This window comes from Atractosteus spatula, chromosome 13 (genome assembly GCF_055471065.1).
Source record: "Atractosteus spatula isolate fAtrSpa1 chromosome 13, fAtrSpa1.hap1, whole genome shotgun sequence".
NCBI lineage: Eukaryota > Metazoa > Chordata > Actinopteri > Semionotiformes > Lepisosteidae > Atractosteus > Atractosteus spatula.
Window position 1 is genome coordinate 40,728,364 of NC_142718.1, and position 25,531 is coordinate 40,753,894.

Below are 25,531 nucleotides of genomic sequence, written 5' to 3' on the forward strand. Positions count from 1 at the left end.
GATTTTCCAGACCAACAACATATTTTGTAATGTGTAAACCAACATTGTACACACTGTTCTAAATGACATCGTACTAGTGTAAGGTACAAACATCCCTTTTAAATTCTTCACTTTTAGCTTTATTAGCCTTTTATTTCCTTTGCTTTTATGCTTCTCCACATTGTCTACAACATGAACATGACATATCAATGTAAGTCACTTAAATCACGACACGGACTTCATGACTGAAGCATCTTCAGTCACAGTGTTATTGATGTTATATATATAGCTTGTCTGCTACCTTCATGTAATGCTCCAGACTGTTCTACATTAAATGTCTTGCAATTAGTTCCTGCCCACTCGTGAAGATGGAGAATCGTTTTGAATTTTTTACAGTTTTATCTTTGTCTGACCAGATCTAGATGACTGGTAGAAACTGAGAAGACCAGTGATCCCAGTACAGATCAGACTGTTACTCCACTGCTTCCATCACTGCAGTTTGAGTATTCAGCTCTTAAAGGGCAGCTGTGTCAGTGTGCCAGGGCTGCAGAGGAACAGGCAGAAGTTAATTCCACGCTAAAAAGTAGAAATAAAGAGAAACAGCCTTTCAGCTGCGGTCCCTTAAAGAAGGCTCCTCAGCCAAAACACTTTTTCTTCTTTTTTTTCAGAACAGAATTAACCTCTGCTTGTTCAGGCACCCATATACTGTAGTTCTAAAACATGCATGACGTGAATCTCTACCCATGTCTACCAGGTGCTGCTGGCAAATGTCATTTTACAATTAATGTTTATGAGGAGATATCCAAAGTTTATCCGAAGAAAAAGTTATTTTGTGATATTTACAAATGTCTTTATTACCATTTCCACCACCGAGCTAAAAATATACGTCTTCCGCTGTTCTGGTTTGGTGCACAGAACTGTAATGAGTCATAACCGCTTAAATTATTAAATTAAAATCAAAGAAATAAGGAAAAAACTTCAGAGCTTTATTGGTGTGTTTTCAAAAGAAAAAAGTAAAAGTTTTTAAAATACTTCTTTAACGCAAAACTTTGTAACACATTCTGAAGAAAGCCTGTTATAAAATACAGCTTCTACATTTTTATCTTCAATTGCAGTGTGAAGAACATCTTGCTATCAGTCAAGACATAATGCGAGTGCTGAAAAAGGAGTACTATAGCCGATATATATGCACACGAAGGGAACTATTTCAAGATTATGTAAATTCACAAATCTAGTTATGGTGTGTAGTGTGTGTTTTGATGAAAAGAAGTTCCAATAACGAGATAACATTTTGCCAAAACCATCTCTTTCGGTACTTTGACACATCTTCATCATGGCTCGTCCATGGAAAAGTCCTTGATCAGATAAACAATCAACAATCAACCAAGTGCAATAAGGGTTTAAAAAAGCAGTATGACAAAACTATTATGCCTTGTAAATAATTACACAGCACAGACAGGATGTCACAGCTGAGCAATTATTGTTCTAATCACTGCATTCAAAACAGCCTACATTGAAGATCACTTCTTGGATTCACATGTTTCAGGAGCCTTTTGAAATACAAAAACAAAAAAAGTTGCCTTTGCTTTTAACTCCTATCAATACACAAGGCTTTCCAATCTTTTTTTACAAACTGAAACAATTTACATTTCACAATGTCACATTCAAGTGCCCTACTTTTCCTCCTGTCCTAGGAATGTTTTAATGAATACAGCCGTTGCAGCTTGAGAATGTTCTGAAGCAAGGCATTTTTAAAGCTTCAGTACATCAAAACAGAATAGATCACTTTCACTGGCAAACGCTTTTCCTATAACTGGCATTTTAGAAATTCCCCATCTGTGGCAAATAACTGCCACCAGAAATGTACATTAAATTAATAAATTTGCATTACTAAAATAGCCATTCACTGCCACTATGAAACATTTAGACAGTTTCAAGCCAAGACAATCTTCTACATTCAGAAACAGTCTATTGCCTTTCTTTATAAACCTCTGCCTACACATTCTAACGGTACCAAACATAGCTCCTTTGCTATATCTGCTCAAAGGTCCTCATGACTGTCACAGACTTCCCACACAGCAGTTACATAAAAATAACATAAGGCGTCAGCTCAAACATCTCTTCACACAAGTGTGCGTCAATACCGCTGTTTTCCCAAAGGCATTCGACAATAGAACTGAGCTCCATTCTGACCCAGGCTGCACAGCATCTGCTGCAAGGATAACTAGATTTTCATCGGGCAAAAGTTCCTTGTGTTTGATTTGTGAGTTCCCTGCTTCAAAGCATCCTCTCTCGTCAGTGGTGGTCATGACCCGCGTGTCAATCAAAGTAACGTGTTGTCATGGCCACCAGGGCACAAATGACCGCAGAACGCATTTCTCTTTCCTTATAAAGATGATCTCTTACAGGCTTTCTAGGTTAACAGGTCAGTGGCAATCCTGCAGAGAAAACTGAAGTTAAACAACACTTCAGCGTGCTGTTTGGCCAGAATCGGTGTGTGCACCACCCTCATAGTTCTTATGAGAAGCGACCCGCGGACTTTGGAAGGTGCGGAGCAGTGTCAGGGATTGGCTGGAGCCCGTTCTCTGCAGGCAGGCCCCAGAACTCAAGAGAAGTGTTTCTGGAAGGGCCAGCCGGCAGGGGACAAGCTGCTGAGCCACGAAAGACAGGCCCCGTGCTGGGGAGGGCGCCCTCTGGTGGCTGCAACGCACTTCTACCTTCTATCCACATTCAGCGCCCGCCGAGTCCGACACGGGCTGATGGTGAGCTGGAGCCCATCCCAGCGGACAGTGGGGTCAAGGCAGGATACACCTGGGACGGGAGCACAGAGCTTCTAACACAGACACGACACTGACACCGACGCGCTTTCCTGGGGATCACAAGACAGGCTCTATCCAGGCTTCAGGATGCCTGGAAATAATCAGCTGGCCCAACATCCCCAGACCTGCCCACCCTGTATCCTGGTACCGATCAGACAATGCATCAGGACCGTGTCTGAGGCAGCACATCGCTCAGTCCGCGGCTCCGGGGACGCTCCCTTTTCAAAAGCGGTCCAGAAACTTTTCCCCCCCCGGTCACCCTCAACTTGAGAACAACCGGAATAGAACCAACCTGGAAATAGTGACACGAAGCAATGGAACATGAGAAACAGACTAGTTCGGCAGACGCGATGTAGAGGTCGCCAGGTGAGGGTGCAGGGGGGGGGGTCTGCTTCCGAGCGACGTCTTACCTGCCGCGCCTGGAGAGGGCGAACGTCACGCCCTCTCTCTGAAAGGGCAGCAGCCTGCGGCGCAGCCTGTCCGGAAGGGTCGCCAGCCGGCTGTCCAGCTCGCCCGAGTCCAGCTGCTCCAGCTGCTCCAGCCCGGCCTCCGCCATGGCGCGCTGCAACGCAAACAGCGGCGGGCCATCGTTAGCAGCGCAGACAGGCGGGGCCCCGGGCCTGCTGCAGCACCTGGCCATGACACGAAACCCCAGCGCGGGCGAGTGGACTAGCCTCTCTCCGCAGGAAAACATGATCGCCACATGGCCGCGGAAGACACCGGGAACCGGTGCAGAAGCCCACACTCTCCTGTACGAACGCCTGAGGCACGATATGCAAACTTTTTTTTTTCCCCTGACAATTTATTGTTGAGTTATTTGAGTTCTCATAGTGGTTATGTAATAACAGTGCTCTCATCGGGAACCCGAGCAGACGGGACTGGTGCACGGGAGACCTCCCTTCAGCCCTCTGCCCTGCAGACATGCCCCAGCTCTGGACAGCGGCCCGTGAATGAAAGCGTCGCCGCTGTCGCCCCGCTCCCTGCAGAAACCCCTTCATCCTGGAGCTTTTGATTACAATGGCATTCATTCGGCAGCCAGCAGGTTAGATTTCTTCTGAGTTCCTCTAAGCTCAGAAACGAGCCTTGCTGGTATTAAAAGCTGCTTCTTAAAAAAAAACTTAAAAAAAAACTCCCGCTGCCTATAGACTGCTGTAGTATGTATTTTCTGTGCGCATATAGACATCCGGACGTCTGAAACATCCTCGCACTTGGGTACAAGTGTGCATCACTCGCACTACAGCTGTCAGGGACGTCATTTTCACAGCATTTCAGGGGAAAGACGTGCACACGAAGTCGGAACTAATATATCCCAACGGGCTGACGACTACATGCTTACGCTTTTGCCGCCTTATAAGAAAGGCACATGCATTTCTTTTTAAAAAAAGCACCACCTTACACCCTAAAATCAGTCGTATTGTAGTGGAGAGACAACACAGCAAGCGGTTGAACTCATGACAGCCGCTGTCTGACCAGGTGGAAGTTTTCCACCTGAAGGCAAGTTCAGGTCCAGCAAGCGAGTGGGCTGGGGTTGTGCTTTTTTTTTTAGCGACTGTTGTGAAAGCTAGACAAAACTAACCATCACCAAAACGTACCGGCGACTTCTTCACCCGCTTGCCCGGTGCCTGCCCTGCGGCTCCGAGCTCAGTCACGCCGGCCAGCCCTTGACACTTCCCGCAATCTGTCGCCGCGTCCGACGTGCCTACGTCATCACGCAAGCCTGACGCAGCCGGCCGTTCGCGGGAAAGGAGCTTCGGGAAGATGGTCCGTGTGCTTCACCCGGCAGTCACCTGGAGTCGTCGAGGTACTGTAGCTGAGCCAAGCCACTACTACACTTTAAATCACCACTCACGCTCGGGAACTTAACGCTGGCACACAGTGAAAGGCCCCTGAATTTGAACATGCCATGCTTATACGGTATTGCCGTGGTTGCACTTGTTAATGTTGTGTGGGTGCGCATAGGCACAGCGGGCAAGTCTGATTCCCCGCACTGTGAAACAGCCAGTTAATGAATTGCTATAATACCTGTAGTGTGAATGACATTCGTGCCGCTTGTAACTGAGCTGTAAACTAAGTGTTGGACAACTATATTGAGGCGTCAAGTGATGTTCCGGGCTTTACAATAAAAAAATCACAGTTAAGAGTTTAAATACACGCTCGGTAGTTTTCTGGGTTTGCAGAACTGTAGGCGACCAACCAGATGTGCCATAGCTGCCTCCTAGGGCTGTTTCGATAGCCGTGTCCGACGGCTGTGTTCCTCTCTCATCTTCCGGCATTTCGGTACGCCGGTGACCAGCAGCCTCAGGCCGGAGCAGGTGTCGGGCGCGACACGCGTGGGTCTGCGCCCAGTCCCGGGCCGGCAAGGGCAGGGGGCGCTGGGACCGGAGAGCTATACGCGAAAACACCCGAGGGGGGAGGGCGTTTCAGAAAACGCAGTTCGTGAAACCCCGGCCTTGTCGCTTCAAAAGCCGAGGCACAGCACGGGGGTTGTGCTTCTGTGGTGAAGTTTGTCCTTCTGGCGTGCAGGCAGCCCGAGACCCGCAGTTACATGTGCGGCTCCATGCGTGCGCTTGAATATAGCCCCCAGTCTAAACTCGTCTCCTGTCCGCCCCGTGATGGCCGTATCCCCTTGGGACATTCATCTTCTTGCATCTGCACGGTGGGGCCTGGTACTTGCACATCACCTAAGCTGTGTGTGGGTACAGACTACTGGACTGCGGGTCTCCCTGGATCAGGGCGTCTGCTCAGCAAATAATAATAATAATAATAATAAATCATAGGGGGGATCGTCCATTATTTAACACTCGACAATGGAAACAAGTTATTCGCCTAAAACAGTACAAGGGATGACACGACACGGGGCTCATATAGCCCGGCTCCGCGTGTCCCCCAGCTGCTGTCCCCCTAATTGATAAAAGGCTTTTTAATTTTAATTTTAAACTTCTCGCCCGAGTCCCGCCTCCTTCCCGGCAGCCCGGACGGCAGTGGGCGGCCCGCCTGTCACACACACGCTGGCGGGGGCCGTGATTGGCGCGTCTGTCGCCAGCCGCCGCCGCCATTGGCCGAGGGCGCTGTCCGTCACGCCGTGCTGGCGGCCGCGGGGGGCGGGGGCTCTCTCGCTCTCCCTCGCCGTATCCACTGCCTCCCCTCGCCAAACACTCAGTGTTGCTGATACAGACTGAAATATAAGAATATAAGAATTTTTATGTATATATATCTTACCAAAACAAACACAGAATACAGAAACCCTTACGCGCCCGGTAAGGAGACGTTTACGTTTTATTCCTGTTGTTCACGGGGTTGTGTTTGAAAGCGATTTACAAGTCATTATTTTGTCTCACTACTGTAAACCATGTAGGTCCAGTGCTGACGAAGGCCTAATTATACCAACATACTGCCTGTGCATATGCGATCCAGGCGGTAGGGAGGTATTTTGTGTTCCTGGTTGCCTGCGTTTGGACAGTTTAAGCCTGTTTGTAACGAAACGGAGCCCCCGATGGGCCCGGGTGCGAGAGGGGCATGTTGAGGGACATGGTGTTGGGAGACATGTGAAGGCCCTGCGGTCATCTCGCCTGGCGCTGTGTGATTTTGGGTTTGGCGTGCGCGGTGCAGTCCCTGTCGGTTTGTTTTGAAACCCCTCGACGTTTGTGTGGTGTTGTTTTTCTGTCTGTTTGTTAGTTAGTTTGTTTGTTTTAATTACCGCCGGGGTCGATATGTCGCCTGACACGGGGGGAGTGATTTGTTTCGTACGGCTGCACAGGTGACGATCCCAGGCACTGGAGATCCGGCTGATAGGAGGTGCCTGTTAGGCCGGGTGGGCTGTGATCGCCGAGGGTAGCCCGCAAAGGCGCTGCCCGCCTGCCGTGAAGGCTATATGTGCCGTTTTCGGAACAGCTCCTTGCTGTCACACTGAACTGGTGGAAGTCCAGCCTCTCTGGCAAAACCTACAGGGGAGTTTAGTTCCCTTTCTGTCTAATAATTGTCCCACAAACGGTTAGGTTATAACCAAAGATGCTGTCGACCCTAGGCGCCTGAGTGCCCTTTCTTACTGTCCGCAAGTGAAACAGAACCAGGCGATCCGTCCTCTGATCGGGGCTCACTGCTGACTGACTCCTTGAATGTGAAGCAGCTTCTAACTGCAGATGTGCAGATGCCAAAACAAGCTTCACTCGCCCTAGGATTCAGCATGGTTTGCTTCTGGAGAGTGTCGGAGCCATAAGCCCTTAAGACTCATTTTTTAACTTTAGTCTCCCTGACAGCTGTGATTTCTATTGGATTTTGAACACTATTACAAAAGTAATAGTTGTTAAGAGTCAGTGGTACAGTGTGCACAGGTGGTGCTTTTCCAAGCAGAAGCCACGTTTTCGGTTTCTGTGTAGTGTTTCGGCACCCTTGGCATTGGGAATTTCTATTGGGGAATAAGAAAGACAAAGGCTTCGGTGACTTTCTGTAACCTTTTAAGCAGTATGCTTCTGTTGCAGATTTATCATTTGCCGTAGATCTTTGCTTTCTGGACAAAACCAAAATTGTCGTTCTGCTTCTGCAGTACACTAATAGATCATTTCAGGAAGGCTTCAAAATATTCACATCATTCCACCATAATGCGGCTGTTTTGCAGCAGAATTGACAACTTAGTGGTCATCTGGAGACCGGTTGCCACATTCTGAGCAGCAGCTGGGAAACCAGCAGCGATATGTGTTCATTGACCAGATTCCGAATTTCCAGAGTGTCTGTTACAAATTCGATTAGGGAGACCAGTTTGTGTTTTCGTACAGTTGTTCTTCTTTGCAAGTTGTTATAGAAACCGTGTTCCCCCATCTCAGAATTTCCTTTTGCTGTTGCCTTTCTGTGTTAGTGGAAATGCCGGAGCAAATCAGTTTCCGGGGTGGAAAAAATAGCATGTCCTTCAAGACTGCGGTTCAGCCAACATCATGCCTGGTGCTCGGCCAGGAACTGCAAGTTAAACTGCCAGGTCCTAGTTTTTCAAACTTTACCCCTTAAATATGAAAGCTGTGTGCAAAAAAAAAAACACCTAACCTTTTTAATCCTTTCAGTAGTCTTGCCCTGCGTGGTACCAGACCTGTGCTCTCTGCTTGTACAGCTGATCATTGTGTCTTAGTGGGAGCTTCGCTTCGTCGTTCGGTGCCAAAGAATTCTCAAAAGGTTGTGCAACTCTCGTAAAATCAGATGCGTACAGTCATGTAATTTCATGTAGTTTGTACCTTTCCGGTCCCCGGTGGTGTTATGTGTACTTCACCCTTATCCTCTTGCAGAGGGCAGTGAAAGCCACCCGGTTTAAATACGCTGTGCAGTGGGAGGTACTGAAGATAGAGGGGGTTCTTGTTGTTCCTTTTCATTCTTTAAGGTGTTTATGGTGCTGATTTACCAAGATACCCTTTAGAAGGAGCAGTTTCAGAAATCAACGTGAATGACTGATCAAAATGCTTGGGTGTTACACGTCTCTAGACTGGCAGATCTCAATAATCAGTCAGTTTTTAGCTTTACTGGGTTTCACTCTGGCTTGTAACAATACTCGTCTTCTGCTGTAATCATTTACGTGTACTGATACCAAGAAAATGTACTCTTCTTCTTCTGTGTTCTGATTCAGAATTGTGTCCTGTACTGATATAGATGTGCTTTTGTTTTAGAAGATAGAGTAGTGCAAATTTGTATAAAAACTCATTGACATTGATGAAAGTTGTTCCTTTTAAAGAAATACAAAAGAGAATCCATTGCTTGCAAAATGTGTTTAGGTACTCTTCAAAGTATAAATAAGTCTGGTTTTAATTCCGTTTTTAGAAGTTGTGTGTTTTAAGTTTATTGCTTTGACGTTGTTTATGAAGTCAACACATAAAATGCTATAGCTTGTTAAACAAGTCACAGTTACTTTCTGATTAACTCGCTGTTCTTCATCTACCTTTTTATTATTGAAGAGCTCTACTTGATTAGTCTGGCTATCTAAGTCAGTACCAGAGACCCACCACGACCCTAATAATTGGCCTTTCCTGGTTTTCAGGCGTATTTTTGTTGATCCTTTAGTGTGTAAGTTAAGTCTTGTCCATTTGCTTTCGGCGCATAGTAGCGCTTCAGTTGTGGTGATTATGGGATTTAATTTATTTTGTGCCATAAAATTAGAAATTTCGAATGTCAGCAGCAGCAGTGCGGACAGTACACCTATTATTCTCTGGAAGCTTTTTTTTATTTCCGTAATATCATTCTCTTTGAAGAGCCTTTGTTAACATGAGGTTTCTGTCGTACAGTGAAAACCTGTGGGCTGGATTACTCTTCTTGCCTCTCGGGGAGAGACGGAGGCATTAATGCGTCACGACACCCATTTGCTCACGGGTGTTAAACCAATTTGTAAGGGCTCAGCTAAGACAAGGTGTTCAGATAGGTAATTGCCCTCTCGGATGGAAATCTCTTCCAAACACACCCTCTTAAATTGGATGTTGATGCGATACCAGGCCTTGAAAACCTATCCACTTCTTTAAGAAAAGTCGTGGTCCTTTTTAGAGTCTTTGGCCATTCTGTGATGTTTTTAGTGCAGATTCCTCAGGCTGCCTAATCTTATTAAGGCTAATCTTACTGCAGGGCTGCCTGGCAATCGTCTCTTCTCCCTGCTTGGATCTGTCAGGGCGAATAATAATAGCATCTACAAGGTGGTACAGAAGGAATGATTCATGAGCCCCAGCTGATTCAGAGCACAACCTGTGAACATTTTCATTCTCAGAATTCACTGGCTCGCATGGAATGTCCCCAAAAAGGTTTCAAAAATTGTTTTGTTTTTTTTTAGTTTTTCAGCAGCCTACATTTTTGCCTTTCATACAAGTCTATGGTCTTGCATTAGCCCCCAAAAGTTATTCATATACAGGTAGGTGGACATATTTTCAGTTCTATGTTCTGCAGTACACGGGCTGTTTCTTAGCATCTAGCAGTGAATTTCTGTCTCTGAAAGACAATAGAATAACTCCGCCATGTTTGTATTATACTTTCCTACTATCAGAGTCCTCTTTGTTGTCTAACCTACGTGTCTAACCTGTCTGACCAAGTTTTTGGGTCCACACAAAGTATTTACGAAAGACATTACAAAAGTATCTTCATATATGGCTTTTTTTATAGCAGATTATTGAGGTGTTGGGGACCAAGCCTATAAATTCTGTGAAGCCCGGTGTCCTAGTGGTTCAAAACGATACATATAGAGTCCCAAATTACTGTAGAAGGATGATATATACACATGCAAGTAGAAATTGAAAAGATAATGTAGCTCTATGCTGCCTTGCCTTTGAGTGAATTGTACTGTTGGTATTTTGCACAAATACAGTACACAACTGATGCGTGATCTGATGCTGTATGCAGAGACTTGTTTTACTTTATGTGCTCTTTCCACAGACCAGCAGCAAACGAATCATTGTGGTTGATACCAGTGTCTACTGGATCCGCGATTCCATGACATGACACATTGGTGTGTAACGCTGCTGAAGGCACGTGTTGCCTATTTCATAGTTTAGTGTATTTGTAGAATTCTGTAAAAACCATTGCTAGTCTACAGTAGCAGGTTTGATTTCTTAAAAAGCTTAGAGTGTCAATGGGTGGCTATAATCAAGCTGTGAAACTTTGCCCAGAATTTCTTGCTATAAGGTGCTTTCTTCTTGGAAGGGCCAAACTGCATCAGAGAATGTCATCTTGTGACCTCAAGAGTAGATGTAAGCGATCTTATTATACAGCCATTTAGCAAAATGTGCATTCTCAATCAAGGACATTAGCACCAACAACGAGGTGCTGATCGACACACACGGTGGGCTGGACTGTAATAAAGGTCGACTACGTTTTTTTGCTTTATTAACGTTCACTCGACAGCTGATTGGGCCATTGCATCAGGAATGTCCTGAGGCTTGGTCCTGTCAGGGGCCACTGAGTGACGAGAGACAGGCTCAGGTTTCCATTCCTAAATCGTTTGAAAACTTGCTCCAAAATGCCAGTTTCTGGAAAAGCATCAAATTATGTTAACTCATGTGTACTGTAATATGACAAGGATGGGTACATATGAACCATTTAAGTTGCTTTTTATGGTGCTGTAGCTGATGCATTACATGAAGAGTTCCTCTCCCTCTGTATTTTCAGGTTGGTTGACATCAGAGAGCTGCAACGTTATTTTTATATTTCGGGGTTAGAAAGAATCAGCATGGATGAGTGCATTTCAAACCACAATAAGAGCAAGAAAATGTACACAGTAACGTGTAGAACCTCCAATTTACATCATAAAATAGATGAAACGTCCAGGTCTGCGCAGCACCATGTTGCTGCCATTGTCTGCAGTTCATTAACTTCCAGTGAGGTGAAGCGTCCCTATTACATTGTAAACAAGCAGGCTTGTGGATACACCTCTTTACATCCAATAGAAATAGTGCTCTTGAGTTTGAGACCGTTTTGCCAACAAATACTATGTGTTGACTCTGCATGCAGTACTTTATTCACTCCTACATCACGTCACATGAGTCATTACAGTGACTAGTGAGCAGGAAGGGCCACTTCACATCGCAGTTCGCACAAACTCTCGCTCTCGCCTGTGGCGAGACCAGGGGTTTGTGACTATACTGCAACCATATAGCACTCTCACAAACTTCACAATTTTGTGCTTAATTGGGAATCTGTGCCATTTTACAATACCATCAATGAATTTATTTTATCACTGAGATTTAATAATTTAATGACATAATAATAATAACAGGTTTGAGAAATCGGGACAGCAATTTCCCCTGTAAATATCATGCCCATGTGTTGAATTTTTCTGAATATGTAAAAATATTCAAATCTGTAATCTGATGCGAATCTCCCAGACGCAGTGTGCAGTACCTGGTGGACGAGGTGTCAAGCTGTGCCTTGTGCGTGGGCAGTGTTAACTTGGGCTACAGCAGCGATGCCGCAGAGGCGGAGCAAAGCTGGGCCCGCTCAGTACTGGGAAGGCCGCTGTGCGGAGAAACCGGGTCGCTGCTGTAAGTGGTGCCAGTGTACCTGCCGGTAGTGCTCGCGCCTCTGGGCCGGAATCTCCCAGACCCCAGCCTGCAGGGTGATGGTCCTCAGGTGAGACGGGAGAGTTAGAAGCCTGGGTGTTGACAGCTGGGTGGCCAATGGCTGAAAGATCCCATGGCGCTCTGGTCTCACACTCTGGTCTCCCTATAGCTCATGTGGCAGAGACCGCAGGAGGCTCCCAGTGTGACGCACACTGACGGGGTGTCAGCGTTTCTTCTTTCTGCGAATCAGAGGGAATGTAGTTTTCTTCGATAAGCATGCAGACGTACAAGTAGGTTGTCACTGCAGTTTGCATGTCTGCGAAATTCCTAGTAAAACAAGTACATCCAACTAACAAAATTCCGTAAAGAAATAGAATTTATCCTTTATCTGTGAGACCTTCCTTTTCCTTTTTCTTTCGAAGGAGCTGGAACAGTGGCAAGCTCGTCCATACGTTCTGTGTGTGTAACATAACATTAATCCGACTGCTAAATAAGAATGCTTCTTGGGAGAAAAGTTTGGGACCCGTTCTTTTCCAATTTTTTTTTCTTCTGCCCAAGTAATTTCACAGTTTTATGCGCAGTGCTAGCCTGTGTTTAGAGTTATCCATACTTTGTTGGAAAATGCAGTTGCTAAGAAACCAGGCTGTTTTCCTGTAACGAGCCTAAGGCGGGCACGGACTGTCGCCGGCGCGGCGAGTCGCTGGAGGAGAGTCGAGCTGAGCTGAGCCGACACCGTGGTCGGTGCTGCTCCTGCAGTCCTGGACCTCCGCGCGGCAGCCCTGGCCTGGCTTCACAAGGGTGCCCCTCCCGACCTGACTTCACAAGGGTGCCCCCCCCCTTTACTGCTCTGCCTCTCTGCAGGGCGTGTCAAAACCCCGAGCCAGAAGCCACGACGTTCCCCCTCCCCGCGCGGGCGGTGTGGACCCGTTGGGTGGCAGCGGCTCACCTTCGTGGGAATGAGTCCGATAACGCTGGCCTGTCGTAACCGGTGGTTAGAGGGTTGGGTGTCGGTGGGGTGAGGTCTGTGCCGCTGTCCTTGCACTCTGGGGTGACGCTCCTCAGGTCGTGCTGCTGTGAGAGTGACACAGACCTGCAACCTCTGTGTAACCCAGAACCTTGTAATGAGACGGGAGTACTCCTGCAGGCACAGGGACTCCGAGGTGGGTCCTTTAAAAACGGACAGACAGTAGTACGTTCCGTTCCGCCAAGGGACCTCATTATTTTTGTATGTGTGTGGTTTTTTTCTGGGCTATGCAGCACTTGGAATTCTTCTGGGAAAATGTACATAAACGTATTTGTCACTTTCAGAGAGCAAATTGCATTGTGAGGCTTAATTAGGATGCCTTGCTCTCATGGCTTCTTTGTGATGCAAATGAATGGGCGGATCGCTTAGGAATGAGTTTGTTCTGGGGTTTTTTATAAATGTTCTGCCGTTTGTTACTGACCAGGATTTAGTTGGAATTTTTGCGGAAGAGGGGAGAGAAATCTGCCCACAGTCAGCTTAACTACCTTGCCTCGGTGCTGTGGCATTATTATCGAGGGTGACTGTTAACATTCAGGTCTCTTTAAAATCTCGGAAAGACCAAAAATAAAAATGCTGATCTTCCTGAGTTTTTTTTCTTCCAGCATGTGGATGGAGAGAGAGGGCTGTGCGTTAGGGGGAAGAGGCTCTTCTTATAACATAATGAATCCCAGAAGCAAAGATAATACTTTAATATACGAATTAACTGGGTCTTGTAGGAGTGGGAAACGATTAGCCCACTTCTCTCACAGCGTTGTGTAAGGCAAAGTGTGCTGCTGGCATTTTCGACCTGCTGTTTCATATGGAGCGACGGACTCTCTCTGCACCTCGCAGGCTTATCGAGAGTTCATGCCCACCAGAGTGCGCAAAAAATAAGAACCGTTCCCCCTGCCCCCTTCCAGAGGATTCCGACAGCTGAGTCGGAGCTGGTCTCCGCATGAAATTATTCTTTATTGTGTGAGCTGTGCTGTCAACAGTGCAGCACTTAGAGTCTGCAGGATTTTGTGTTCTACCGTTAGTCATTCTGGCATCTTTATGTTGAGCCTCGTCGTCGGGGAAGATGATAACTCCTGCTAAATCCTTAAGTGGACCACAAAGTCCTGTGAGGTGGAGCGTGGTGTTAGAGTCGATTAATATTGAAATACAGTAAGCCCCCAGCCTGAACGTGGCAGATCAGCAGTTCAGGGTTTTTATGAGCGAGATCACTCAGCTCTATTCACCTGATAGCGCTGCGCCCCGACTCCTCCGGAGGTGGGATTTATCATCTGATCAAGCCAGGAGCAGCAGGGCCACGTGGGAGAAGGCAGTGAATAGCTGATGAGGCGTCATCGCGGGCTGCGACCCCGGCCTGCCAGAAGAGCCACAGCGTCTCCGCTCTCTCTGTTCAGTGAGATTTATTGCGCACATCCAGCCGGCGCTATCATGAGGCAGACAAGGGTACCGTGGGCAGCGCACAGGGAGCCCAGGTGTATATATTACCCCCCAAATAATAATAATGGTAATATATGAAAACCCCACACATGGTTGCTTTCCTGTTAAAGAAGCTCTATATTAGAACAATCCCACGGACCCTTTGGTGCAATAAAGCTGTTTGCTGTCTGTTGTATATTGGAGGTGTTTAGAGGTAGCAAGGGAAATTTTGGAAGCATCATTTCCCCTGGTTTTTAATTAAGCTCTTCCATCGAAAGGGAATGTTTTATGGAATTGTTGTGGAAATATCAGCGTTGGTGTCAATAGCTTAAGAGGATGTCGAAATTACTGCACGGGTTCAGCCTAATTACACCCACCCTGAGCTCCCGCACTTGCTCGGGGCCGGCCTGTAAAGTCATATTTAGCGGCTGGCGTCTTTAAGCTGTGCAGCAGAGTGCCATTCTTTTGATTTGATTTTGGGCTGATTGTTGCCGCGCTCTGAACGTAGCGTGCCGAACGCCAGGTTTTAATTGGCGATACTCAAAGGAAAATGTTGATGCACACAAAATCGGCTGTAAAAGGGGACAGCTGCATAAATGAGAAGAGATGACTTTGTTAGGGTGCTGAGGGCTTTCTAGATTCTTTTAAGCCGTTGTGAATGTTTAACGATAACGTTTCTTTGTTTAGCCACAGTAGACGTACTCTATTCAGAAGCAGAGAAGAGAACAGGGGAAGTTTCAGAGAAGCACGGCAGCATTAAGCGTCTTTGTACTATATTTCATCCCGGCTCCTGTTGTGACCTTTCTCACCAGAACATCATTATTCACGTCTGGAGCGGTTTCTGCACTTCTGTCTCCAAAGCCATTACCGCTAGGAGGCTGTTGTGCACCCCTGGAGTGCGGGGCTACCAGAAAGTCAGCCTGAAATTTCTGTCCCAAATAATTGAGCTTTTCATTAGAGGATGTGTTTTTCCTGTGGGTGTTTATGTATTGGTTGCTGTGCCGCAGTCCCTGACGGGCGTGCTCGTGTGGCGAGAGCTGTGGCGTTAGTGGCAGGGTCGTTGAGCGCCAGACCCCCTTGTCCTCGGAGGGCGCTAACGAGGGAGATGCGGTCATGCGGGGGTCAGCTGGTGCTCTGTGAGCGCTTGCTGTCACCGCTCCCCGTGTGGCATCGACGCCCTGGCCGGCCGCGCTGAAAGCACCCCGTGTGTCGGCGGGGCTCGGGCTGTCGCCAGTTAGCGGAGAGTCCTGCCCGGGCCGCCGCGTGCACAGGGGCGGGAATCGGGCCCGGTGTCTCCTCTGTGGAGAAGAGCCTCGTCGCTCCTGCCCAGTCCAGGTTTATTTTCAATGGCCATTTCATTTCCTACCAGAGCTATTTTTAGAATTTAAGAAAAATGACGAGAGTGATCTTAGTAGGATTTAATTTAAAATGTGAGTTCCATTAATAAAAAGGGCCAGAAAGAAGCCATCGTTCTATTTTGTCAGTGTCGATGTTCTCCTAAGGGAACTGGAGGAAATATTCAGGTTATTATTTCCAGAGGAAGGTGAATGCTGTGCAGGTTCAAGGACCTAAGTGCTAATCATAAAATACTGCTTGAAGAAATGCCTTGGGGTGGATTTCTTCTCATTTACAGCACTGCCATGGTACATCTGCACTGCCATGGCATTCAGGGTGAAAAGAAGCCCAGAAAGACAAAGCTAAACCTGCCTTCTCTCTCATCAGTGTAACGGCGTCGCTGCCTTAGCACAGACAGAGCTTACAGTTTTGCAGCTCACCTGCTCTCATCTGGGCCTGACAACACTTGAAAGCATTGGGGGTGCCACTTTGAAAAACAGCTGAACTTCTTTTGTTTTTCCTCCCTTTTCTGTGAAAACCGAACAGGTGACTCATCTGTCGTCTTCCTGTCTTTGTGAAAATGCCTGCCTTATTTGTGGCAACAAAGCCCAAGAGCAGCGGTACGCTTGTGTCAGGGTGACGGCTGTACTGTGAGCGGCTGGCTTTTGCCTTGTGCTCCCCACCACTGTTCGAACCCTCCCCTCTGCGGGCCATCTCCCCTGATGCGTTCCCAGAACCTTCCCTGTTCGTTCTGGGGGGGTCGAGAGGGGTCGTTACTGTTTTTCCTGTTGGCTGTCACGTCTCAGGAGTTGTGGAAAGAGAACTGTGCAGCTCTGGCAGACACTGACACTTCCTAAAACATTCCCAGATCCTGAGGCCCTTTGCATCACTGGCTGCTGAATTGCTAATGAAGAGCTCAATTTAGCCCATGATGCGTTGTAATTCCTGGGAGCTATGAGTGGCTGAGCAGCCGCTGACATCACACCATACAGCTGTTGATTTGCGTTGTCTCCGAGGCTACGGCAAGTGCCTTAATGATCAGCTTTAGCAGGTAGATTCAGACAAGTGAAACACTGAGCGCTGTGCTCAGGCAAGAAGCCTGCAAGAGGAGCAACTGGAAGAGCAAATGCTGCCTTAGATACTATGGAAACTAAACCTTTAATCAATGGAGATAATGAATCGGCAAGCTACTATGTTGCAGGTATGTCAGCTCTGTGAAAGGGATTTTTCTTTATATTTAGTAAGTTTGGTAGGAATTCAGTGTAATCCTGGGCAATCCAAGCAGAACAGAACAGAAAATGGTATTATTGAGCTGGATTGTTTTGTAATTTAGAACAGATTTTAAAAGTCTTCTGTTTTTGCATAGTGTAGTTTTCTACAAAAACAAATGTCTTGGCTTGTATGTGCGTTATCTGTGCCCGGATTTAAGCACCGGAGCACCGGAGCTGTTTGTGTTCAGGTCCAGTCATTTGACTGAGATGATTTCCCTTCCTGCATCGACATGCTTGTAAGTTCCCAGCCCAGAAGGCAAGACATGTCCAGTGAAAAGACAGGCTTTTCACTGACAAAAAAAAAAGGATTTACCTTTTGTTCCAATTTTGTAGATTCACAGCTTGAGACTACTCCGATGCAAGGTAGTTCTGTAGCAAAATTACATTTTACATTCTGTTTCGCTCTCTAAAACAACAACTGCTGAACGCAAGTCAGAGAACAGACTAATTACGTCAAATTGGCTTTACACAAAGTCCCTTTGAAACACCAGAACTTGCCAGGTAGTGTGTTGGAAACAGGTATATTGCCCACAGTAATGAGTATAATCTTTTTTTATGTGAACAACACAGCTGTCCTCGCTTATGTTAATTATTGCTGAGAAACTGCTCCATTTCTGGCATCGGTTCTAATCTTTATTCTCACTGCTGCAGCCTGCACTTGGACTTCTATTTTAAGTTCTTCAAGGTATTGTTTTATGATCTGGACTGACTGATTTGTTTTACGTACTGCACATCTTAGACTGTACACTGTACAGGACATATTTCTGTTTCTCAACATAGCAGTATTATTTATTAGGAATTTATTGTGCGGTCGGATATATGAAGATGCAGGATGGAAGCACTAAATGCCAGCGTATTCTCAGAAAACGAGCCCATTGGATCACTTCCATTTTTTCTGGGCTGTGTTAAAGTAATTCAGCCATATAGGGCAGCGAAGTACAGAAAAGTGGGACAAGGTTATATTGGGGCTTATGGGGTGGTGTCCTTCAGCAGTCTTCTGTTGCCAAGGGAAGTGCAGAAATGCATGTTGGGGTTTTTTTGACGTTCGTAGCATTGAACCCAAAAAACTGTCAAGGCTAATCTGTATCCGATATGGGGTCTTTGTCAGACTGGAAATTTGCTTGGTTTCATCCAGCACGGTGATGGGCTGTCCCAGCTCTCCTTGGCCTGTGGTGGGGGCTAATGAACTCTAGGATGACCTTGGTGAACGTGTGAAAGCAGTATTGCACGCAGACCAAGGACCATTTAAAAGTTGTCGATGTTCAGCGATGGTCAATATTGTGATAAGACAAGGATAAGCAAATTCAAAACCAGCTAGGCACAGTCACTTGAAATCCTGAGTGTGCCTGATTTGTGGAATCCAGATTTTTCTGGACATTTAAGCTTTCTTATTTGGTTGTATGTCAAGGATGGAAATTATTTTTTTTCCCCAAAGTCTAAAATTGATGTAGTACAGAAAGAACGCCAAGCCGTGTTAAAACCAATAAACTGAATTGAGAGAAGTGTCAACCATTTTTGCAGGTTCAAATTTTTCTTTTAAATCAGTGATTTATAAATTAATTTAGACTGGAGATGGAATTTTCAGTGTTTCCTTTTTTGGTCTGTATAATGGAGGTAAAAGAGTATTTAACATGTTATCTGTCAGATTGACTAAGACTGCCTGATGAATGCTAAATTCCTTTTCCTAAAACCTCAAGACAAATTAAATTATTATGCATGAAGTAAAAGAACACGTCCGTCTTTTTTATTTTCTTTGTGTAATTCATTTAGATTATAATTAGATTATATTCACAAAATCTGTTAGCATTACATTTGTGTTATCTTTTTTTCCTGAGTATTCTAAATGTGATGTCTAAGATACATCAACCTGACGATGTCGGGAGCAACCAAACCTTTTTCTTTTCTATTATTCTGTTAGCCAACACACCCTCTGATCAGATTAAATAAAAGCAAAACCGTTTCTCTAAGGAGGCTGTGCTGATGTGGTCTGACCATGACTTTTTCTGAGACCGTGCGGTTCTCAGTGTCTCCAAGGGCGATGGAAATGGCATAACGCAGGTTTTAAAAGACAAAAAAGACAGTACACAGTATTATTTTACCAAATCAAGCTAGACTGTAAACTAGAATAATCCCTTACAGGATGTTTAGACTAATTATTCTGGACTTTATATTTTCATTTCTTTTGTAAGGAGAGTTGAAGAAGCAGTTTACAGTGTTTTTTTATAATTGAAATGCCCTCTTGTGAACAAACACTACATGAGACACGTTGGTCCATCTTGCAGTTTTTAATGGGCATTCAGTCTTCTTACAGCAGGGTGTCTGCACTGTGTCTGCAGAATGAGCTCTAAAATAATGTCCCAGACGATGCCGATAGGGTTGATATTAATTAGGATGTTGTCACTCCTTTGTTTTCCAATAAAACAGATGGTCTGACCACGTAGGTGGTTTGTTCATTGGGTGCTATTTTTATTCCTTTTTTCTTTCACATTTCAGGTACACTGAGAAGTTTCATTCCTTCAGTAAAGGCTTCTCTGGTGTTCTGATGCATAGCACATTCATCAGTGCTCCAGTTCATCCACAACCTGCATGCTACAGTAGAATAAAAATACAGTGTGTTCCTTGTAGCAGAAAACCTATTCAAATTCAGTTTTTTATGTCCTTTTTTAATTTAATTTTTTAATTTCCGGCACACTGAGGTGGAAGAATCTTTAGAACCCTGCATTGCACGACTGAGATTTTCTTTTGCTCTTTGTTCTCATGTGCTACCTCTACAAAGACAGTAGGAAGCTGTCGGATTGGCAGGGCAAAGTTACTTTTCTTTTCCTGGTGAAAGCAGATATTTTTATTATATTTTCAGGCGCTGTGTTGTGAAAACAACACATTTGTAAGTATTGACGCAATCGGTCACAGAGCTGTTGAATACCAGCACACTGGAAGTGCTAGCCTTGTTTTTTTCATTTTTAAAGATCGTGCACAACCAACCAAGAAGATGTGCTTAACCTGCTTAGAGTTGTCCTGCTTTAATCCATGTGACTGATTTGACTGCCTGAAGTATCGTGATGTTCAGATTCCTATCAAACCCCTTGATTGTCTTTAAGATAATCCCTAACGTATGCTTTCTTTTGGTGAAGAAAACAGGCTGCTCTTCCAGACAGGTAATTGCGATTGAAGGTTGTGGGGGGGCTCTTATTAATTCAGATGTGGGTTTTGCAGAAGCACAAATCCGCAAGATTACGTTCTGTTTGCGGAGATTTTAATTTAGCAAAGCCCATCGACAGTCAGGACCACTTTTGCCGTTCCGTCCTTTGGATTTACACTATCCAAACGAGGAATATTAGCCGTAGGGTGGAACACTATACAGTCCTAAAATATCACACTTTGGTTGACTGTTATTGCGCGAATATAAAAGGCTGAATGGATTTTGGACTTGCGTGCTATAGGTCTTTGCCCATGCCAATGAGTTTTGTTTTTTGTGTTCTCTTGTGGTTTTGATACGCGATTTTAACACTTTAGAGAGTGTGCTCTTCTACCCCCAGGGCCGGCGGTCAGGAAGACTGTGGTTCACAGAAAGGTGCTTTTGAATGTCTGGGCGTCGGGGAGCACAGGCTCGTTGGTCCCCATGGCTGGGTGGCTTTGCCTTGGCTTCGCAGTCAGTTTACACCATCAGCCTGCATGCCTTTCCACGGGAAGAATTTCTTTTATCATCCTGCTCCTGCATTCACTGCTGAAACAGTACTGAAGGGCTGCCTACATTACAGAAATTCCTCTCAATTTATTTATTTTAAAGTGGTCATCTCGGAGAATTCTGCATTTAGCTTCCCAATTAACTTTAAACATCAATTTTAAAGCACTCGGCTACGCTAACAGCTGTTCCTGCTGTAGTTAAACCTTTTTCTTTTTTTATTTCCAGTGCCTTGCTTCCTAAAATTCCCCAGGAAAACGCAAGACACCAATTACATTTGTTTCTTTTGTTCAATAATGATGTCCCCCCTGGATTGCTTATTTACCTTGTTAGGCTGAGGGCACAATCACTCCAGAAATGCATTGGAGCTTCGTAGAGGCATACGAATACCTGGTGTACTGCAGGGCATGGGAGGGAGAAAACAAATCCATCTTAGCAGGGAGTGTTAAGCCTTTATCCTTCATTTCCTATGAATTAGGTATCATTAGCATCAGGGTATGAAGCCCCCAGCACACTAAAAACTCTGTAAAGCAAAACTGAATCGTCTTTAATCCAGAACGGGTGGCTGCAGCAATCTAAAATAAACCAGGTTTAATTTGCATATCCGCGACAGAGCCTTTGGACCCCACAGTGGGGTTAGCGGGATCGCATCGCACAGCTGCTGTTGGCGTTGGCGTGGAGTTCGGCTGTGACTGCAGGAGCTCGCTCGCTCTCCTCGGCCTCGGCGTCGGCGATCCCTCGTTGTTGGGGTGGCCAAACCTTTGCCGTGTGCGCCAGCTTTGTTCTGTTGAGTGAGGGGGTGTTTGGAGGAGAGGTCGCGTTTCGAAATGGGGGTGCTGCTGCGCGTGGATTGCGTTGCTCTGCGTTATCGTATCTTGCAGCAGGAGGGGGGGGGGACGATCTGCCCTTCGAATTCCTGAAACGCAGTTTTGATCAATTCTCCAAACGTGATAGATAGAGTTTTCAGGAGAATAATCGGCAGAACTGCCTTAGCTCTGGCTAGCTCTCTGCTCTCCGGGGTGTCCTCGGTGGTTTTTGATTAAATAAGAGTATGTCACAAGGAAGCTTATTTATTCTTTGTATTAAAGGTTTTTGCTGTGGTTAATTAAATATAAGATTTGGTGTAACTTGGTAAAAGGAAAATCTTTATGGAGAATACACTCCTAAAAATATCTTAATCTCACACGGACGGACCTCGTTATCAATTTATTGGACTGGCACTTTCTTCCAGAGCTTCTTACGTTTGTACCCTCTAACCTGGGGCGGTGAGAGTGACGCCCTTGTTCAAGCGCACGACGACGGCGCCACACCTGGGTTTGAACATCCTGCTGCTGCCCATGTGTACAGGTCTAATGCTTGTGTGTACCCGGGAGCGGCGGTCGTGACACAGCAGTGTCTGGGTGCCCCTGGTTGGCGCTCCTCCGCCACTGTCTCCAGCTGGCGCCGCGCAGAGCCACCAGGAGCAGGTCTCCCCCTCGGAGGACCGCACGGCCACCTTCCCACTCTCTTTCCTGCAGCCATGGTTTTCTGTTTCGGTCCTGGGGGTCCTGTAGGCTTCACAGGTACCTTTCATTAGCGCTTATAGCTCCCTCTTAAAAAACAGGTGATGCGAGTTTTCTTTTCCACGTAATTAGTTCAGCTTTGCAATTAAGTTCGGCGTCGGAATGAAGACCTCTGGACCCCGAGGACTGGAATTAGCCACATTCCGGTAAAGTGAGAATCGTTAATCACTTCACGGCCGTTATGATCCTCCTAAGGTAATAAGATGTGTTCTGTATGCTGATGTGTATATTTTCTTCTTCCGTCTCCACACTACGGTTTGTTTTATGATTCTTGAAGACCGCGGTATCTACAAAAGAGAGCATTAAGCCTCAATGTTTTGAGTACTTTCGCAGTTAGGTTACATTGGGATTTTTCTTAAAATTGTAAAATTCTGATTTTTTTTCTGCAAATCTTTCATTATCCTGTAAGTCAAAAAATGCTATATGGGAAATAGATATGTATTTGTTGTAATTGTTTTACAAATGCTATAATGCAAAGTATTTCAGTGCTGACTATACAGCTGCTGTTGAAGAAGCTAGATTTGTGTTATTGTCTTACCCATACGTGTTCAGTGTCATGTGCAGTGGTCCAGCCTGGAGGGGTAAGAGCAGGGTGAGAGCAGGGTCCAGCCTCTGCCAGGCCAGCCTTGACCAGAGAAGCAGTGTTGCCTCTCGCAATGGTCTGGCCAAGTCAACCGAACTCCGCTTGACATCAGACGGAGAGCACCAGACACATTTAACGTTTTTACCCGAATTCTGCTACATCCCCTTTCTGTTTGCTTTAATCGGGCGTACTACGAAAGAGGAGTAATTTTCAGTGCATGTCTCTCCTTCCTCCTACTGTAGGTGCGTATGTTATTACCGTTGAGGTGCGTGTGAAGAGAGGCTTTGGCCAGCGGCATCATGAATCCTCTTTCTGTGGTTTACATGCAGATCGCTCCCTGTGATGAAACACTGCGCTGAATTCCAGACAGCGTGCCTTTTCAGGGTTTTGTGAGGAACTTGAGCAGGCTCTTCACCTGCCTGTGCAGAGTACAGGGGTTGTTCTTGCCTGATCTACAGTAAATACAACATCAGGTCACTTCATTATGTTCTGCCTTAGAAGGTGCTTCTGTTGGATGTGTATGTGCAGATCTCGGTCTTTCTTTTCCAAGAGCTACTGTCTGTACCCTTGCTATGACTTCGTTCCTCACGAGCTGCGAATCCCTTACCGTCTGAGATCCAGTGCCTCTCTAATTAACGGCAAGTTGCTTAATGGCGCATGTGGTGTTTTTTTCGTGGCAACGGATCTCCCTGCGCGTGGCGCTGTGGGGTGGCGGCTGCCTGAGCTGAGCGCAGTTCTCTCTCCTCCTCCTCCAGCAGGCTTCTGAGGGGAATGGTCGGCTTCTCGGAGGGCGGCTCTGCGCAGACCCGGACCCCGCGCTGGTGACAGGGACATGGGACTCTCCCTCAGGGCTTCCAGCAGGCTCAGCGCAACGGACTACCTGGTCGGCAGCCTCGAGGGGGACAGCGCCGGGCGCGCACGGGCAGGCGTGTCGGGTAAAGAGCTCGCGCCGCTCGGGGGCCGGCTGGGACCAGGGGCCTCTTTAACGTCACGCACGAGGCGCTGCCGGAAACAAACATTTTAAGGCTTTTAACTGTGAAAAGTTTTGGGCTGCTGCAAATATAGGCGCTAACAAAACATTGAGAGGCTGAAATTCAGTGTGCTGATCCGTCACGTACAGTACGTGCTTTACATGTAAGATGGATTGCATGTCCAACTTCACATTCTAGGGCAGGCTGACTTAAAAAGAACTGTGTTTTTTTTCAGAGGATCTTTTTCCAGAAAACCTCAGTCCCCATCAGCAGTTGAAACTAAACCAATGCAGAAGTTCTTCTGTTTCCTGCTAGAGTCAGACATTCTTATTTACACTATTTCTTTTCTACGTTGATGCTGTTTGCTCAGAGAAAGCGCCCGAGAGTTCGGTCAACAGTCTGGAATTGCTCATGCTTGAAAGGCTTGAGACTGTCAAGAATAACAGGTCCTCTAAACTGCCGTAAATTAGCTGGCTAATGCGCTTAATGTGCGAATAAAAGCTTGATTTCCTGTACAAGTGTTGTAAAGAGCACAATGTATTTTTAAAGAAGAGGTCATCCTCTTATTGCTTATAATATTCCAGTAGAGTATACCGACATGTTTTAACTGCTTTTCACCACCATTTTCCTGTTACATGCCATTGTTACCAAAATAGAAAAACCTTTGCTCACTTTAACAGGTGGTATACAAGAAACTTGAGAGGAAAATGCTGAAATTATTTAGTTCTTATTACCACTGCTGTGATCTTGATAGTGAGAGCAGTAATAAAAAAGTGAGGTTAGTTTTGCAGTTAAGTGAATCATGATCATCACTCGCACAGCGCAACTGTTGATAATGCTCCTAAATCTGCAGAACACGACTCCGGGTCCCAGTTTGTAATGTCTGATGCAGTATCTGTCAGTGCTGGCTTATTCTTATGCTTTCATTTGCTTTTCCCAGCCTCTTGTCTCATTCACTCTTGATGCTATCAATCTAGAAACTTCGCACATGTGTGTGTACAGCATTTAGGGCAGGCAGCACTCCATGATTGGCCAACAACACCACCCAGTCTTTTTTTGGATGGAACCCTCATGGAACCATCATCAGCGAAATCTGATTAGGACATTGTTAGTAATATGGACCTTTTTCGAGTGGACAGGCTGGACCTGTGCCAACCTCCAGACATTCTTCTGCCAAAAGAACAAAGCTGAGGTGCTGTCTTAGTCTAAGGTGAGGGCAGCTGTCACCTGCACAGCCCCACTTGCTCCAGTGAAGATTAGTAACTGGCGTGCCCTGGTCAAGACTGATATTGATCAACTGTGAGCTTTTGTTGCAGTTCTGTGGTTCTCTGTTTGTGACCTAGCAGTTGTATGTGGAGCATAGTGATAAGAATTGTGAAACATTTGTGCTGTTATATAAAGTGTTAATGCGATAGTTTCTTAGCCCTCCTCCGTCTTAGTGAAGAACAAGTGTTACAGTCGCGAACCCATTTCCTTCCTTGTTGGCTTAGCAAAAAACTCTGGTGATGGTGCATCCGGTGAGGAGCACAAATTCCATCCAAGAGCTGGAGCTGTACTGGACCTCTAGAGCAGTAGAACAAATTAGATTCCAAAGATTTGGATTTTGTCCTCAAATATAAACCAATATTAAACTGCGAAAATACAGCAAGTGGTTCTAATAGGAGATATAAATGTTTCTTCACTGATCTTGAAGAGAGATGGGTTGTTTTAAGGCTTAAACCACCTGGGAGGAAATCTAGCTTTAATAATGCATCACCACCGTCAGGCTGCCTGTTGTCAGTGAGCTGCTGGAATAAATGGAAGGCAAAATTTACTCTGAAGGATGGGTGGAATTAAATGTAGACCCAGTGCACTGTCAAGGAGATGAAATTCAATTGTCCAGAAACCGTT

The 25,531-nt window shown here is 45.9% G+C and overlaps 2 protein-coding genes across 18 annotated transcripts in view; one reads left to right on the forward strand and one right to left on the reverse strand.

Annotated features, from left to right (window-relative positions):
- zranb3 (zinc finger, RAN-binding domain containing 3) overlaps positions 1–4,480 on the reverse strand; it is a 43,718-nt gene extending 39,238 nt beyond the window's left edge. Inside the window, exons 1-2 of the mRNA XM_088931114.1 lie at positions 4,391–4,480; positions 3,209–3,360 (exon numbers count right to left, since the gene is read on the reverse strand). Of these exons, the coding sequence (XP_088787240.1) occupies positions 3,209–3,354 (146 nt within the window). The 5' untranslated portion in view covers positions 3,355–3,360; positions 4,391–4,480. The remainder of the gene's footprint in view (positions 1–3,208; positions 3,361–4,390) is intronic.
- Positions 4,481–4,535: 55 nt separating this feature from the next.
- The window catches only part of r3hdm1 (R3H domain containing 1), a 49,931-nt gene continuing 28,935 nt past the window's right edge, over positions 4,536–25,531 (forward strand). For 8 of the 17 annotated variants that reach the window (XM_088931386.1, XM_088931394.1, XM_088931397.1 and 5 more), the window contains exons 1-2: positions 16,609–16,773; positions 23,426–23,605. The gene's annotated coding sequence lies outside the window, so the exon portion shown is untranslated. Of the gene's footprint in view, positions 4,600–5,923; positions 6,056–16,596; positions 16,774–23,425; positions 23,606–25,531 lie in introns of those variants that run through there. The other 9 variants (XM_088931389.1, XM_088931393.1, XM_088931395.1 and 6 more) reach the window with 4 other exon arrangements.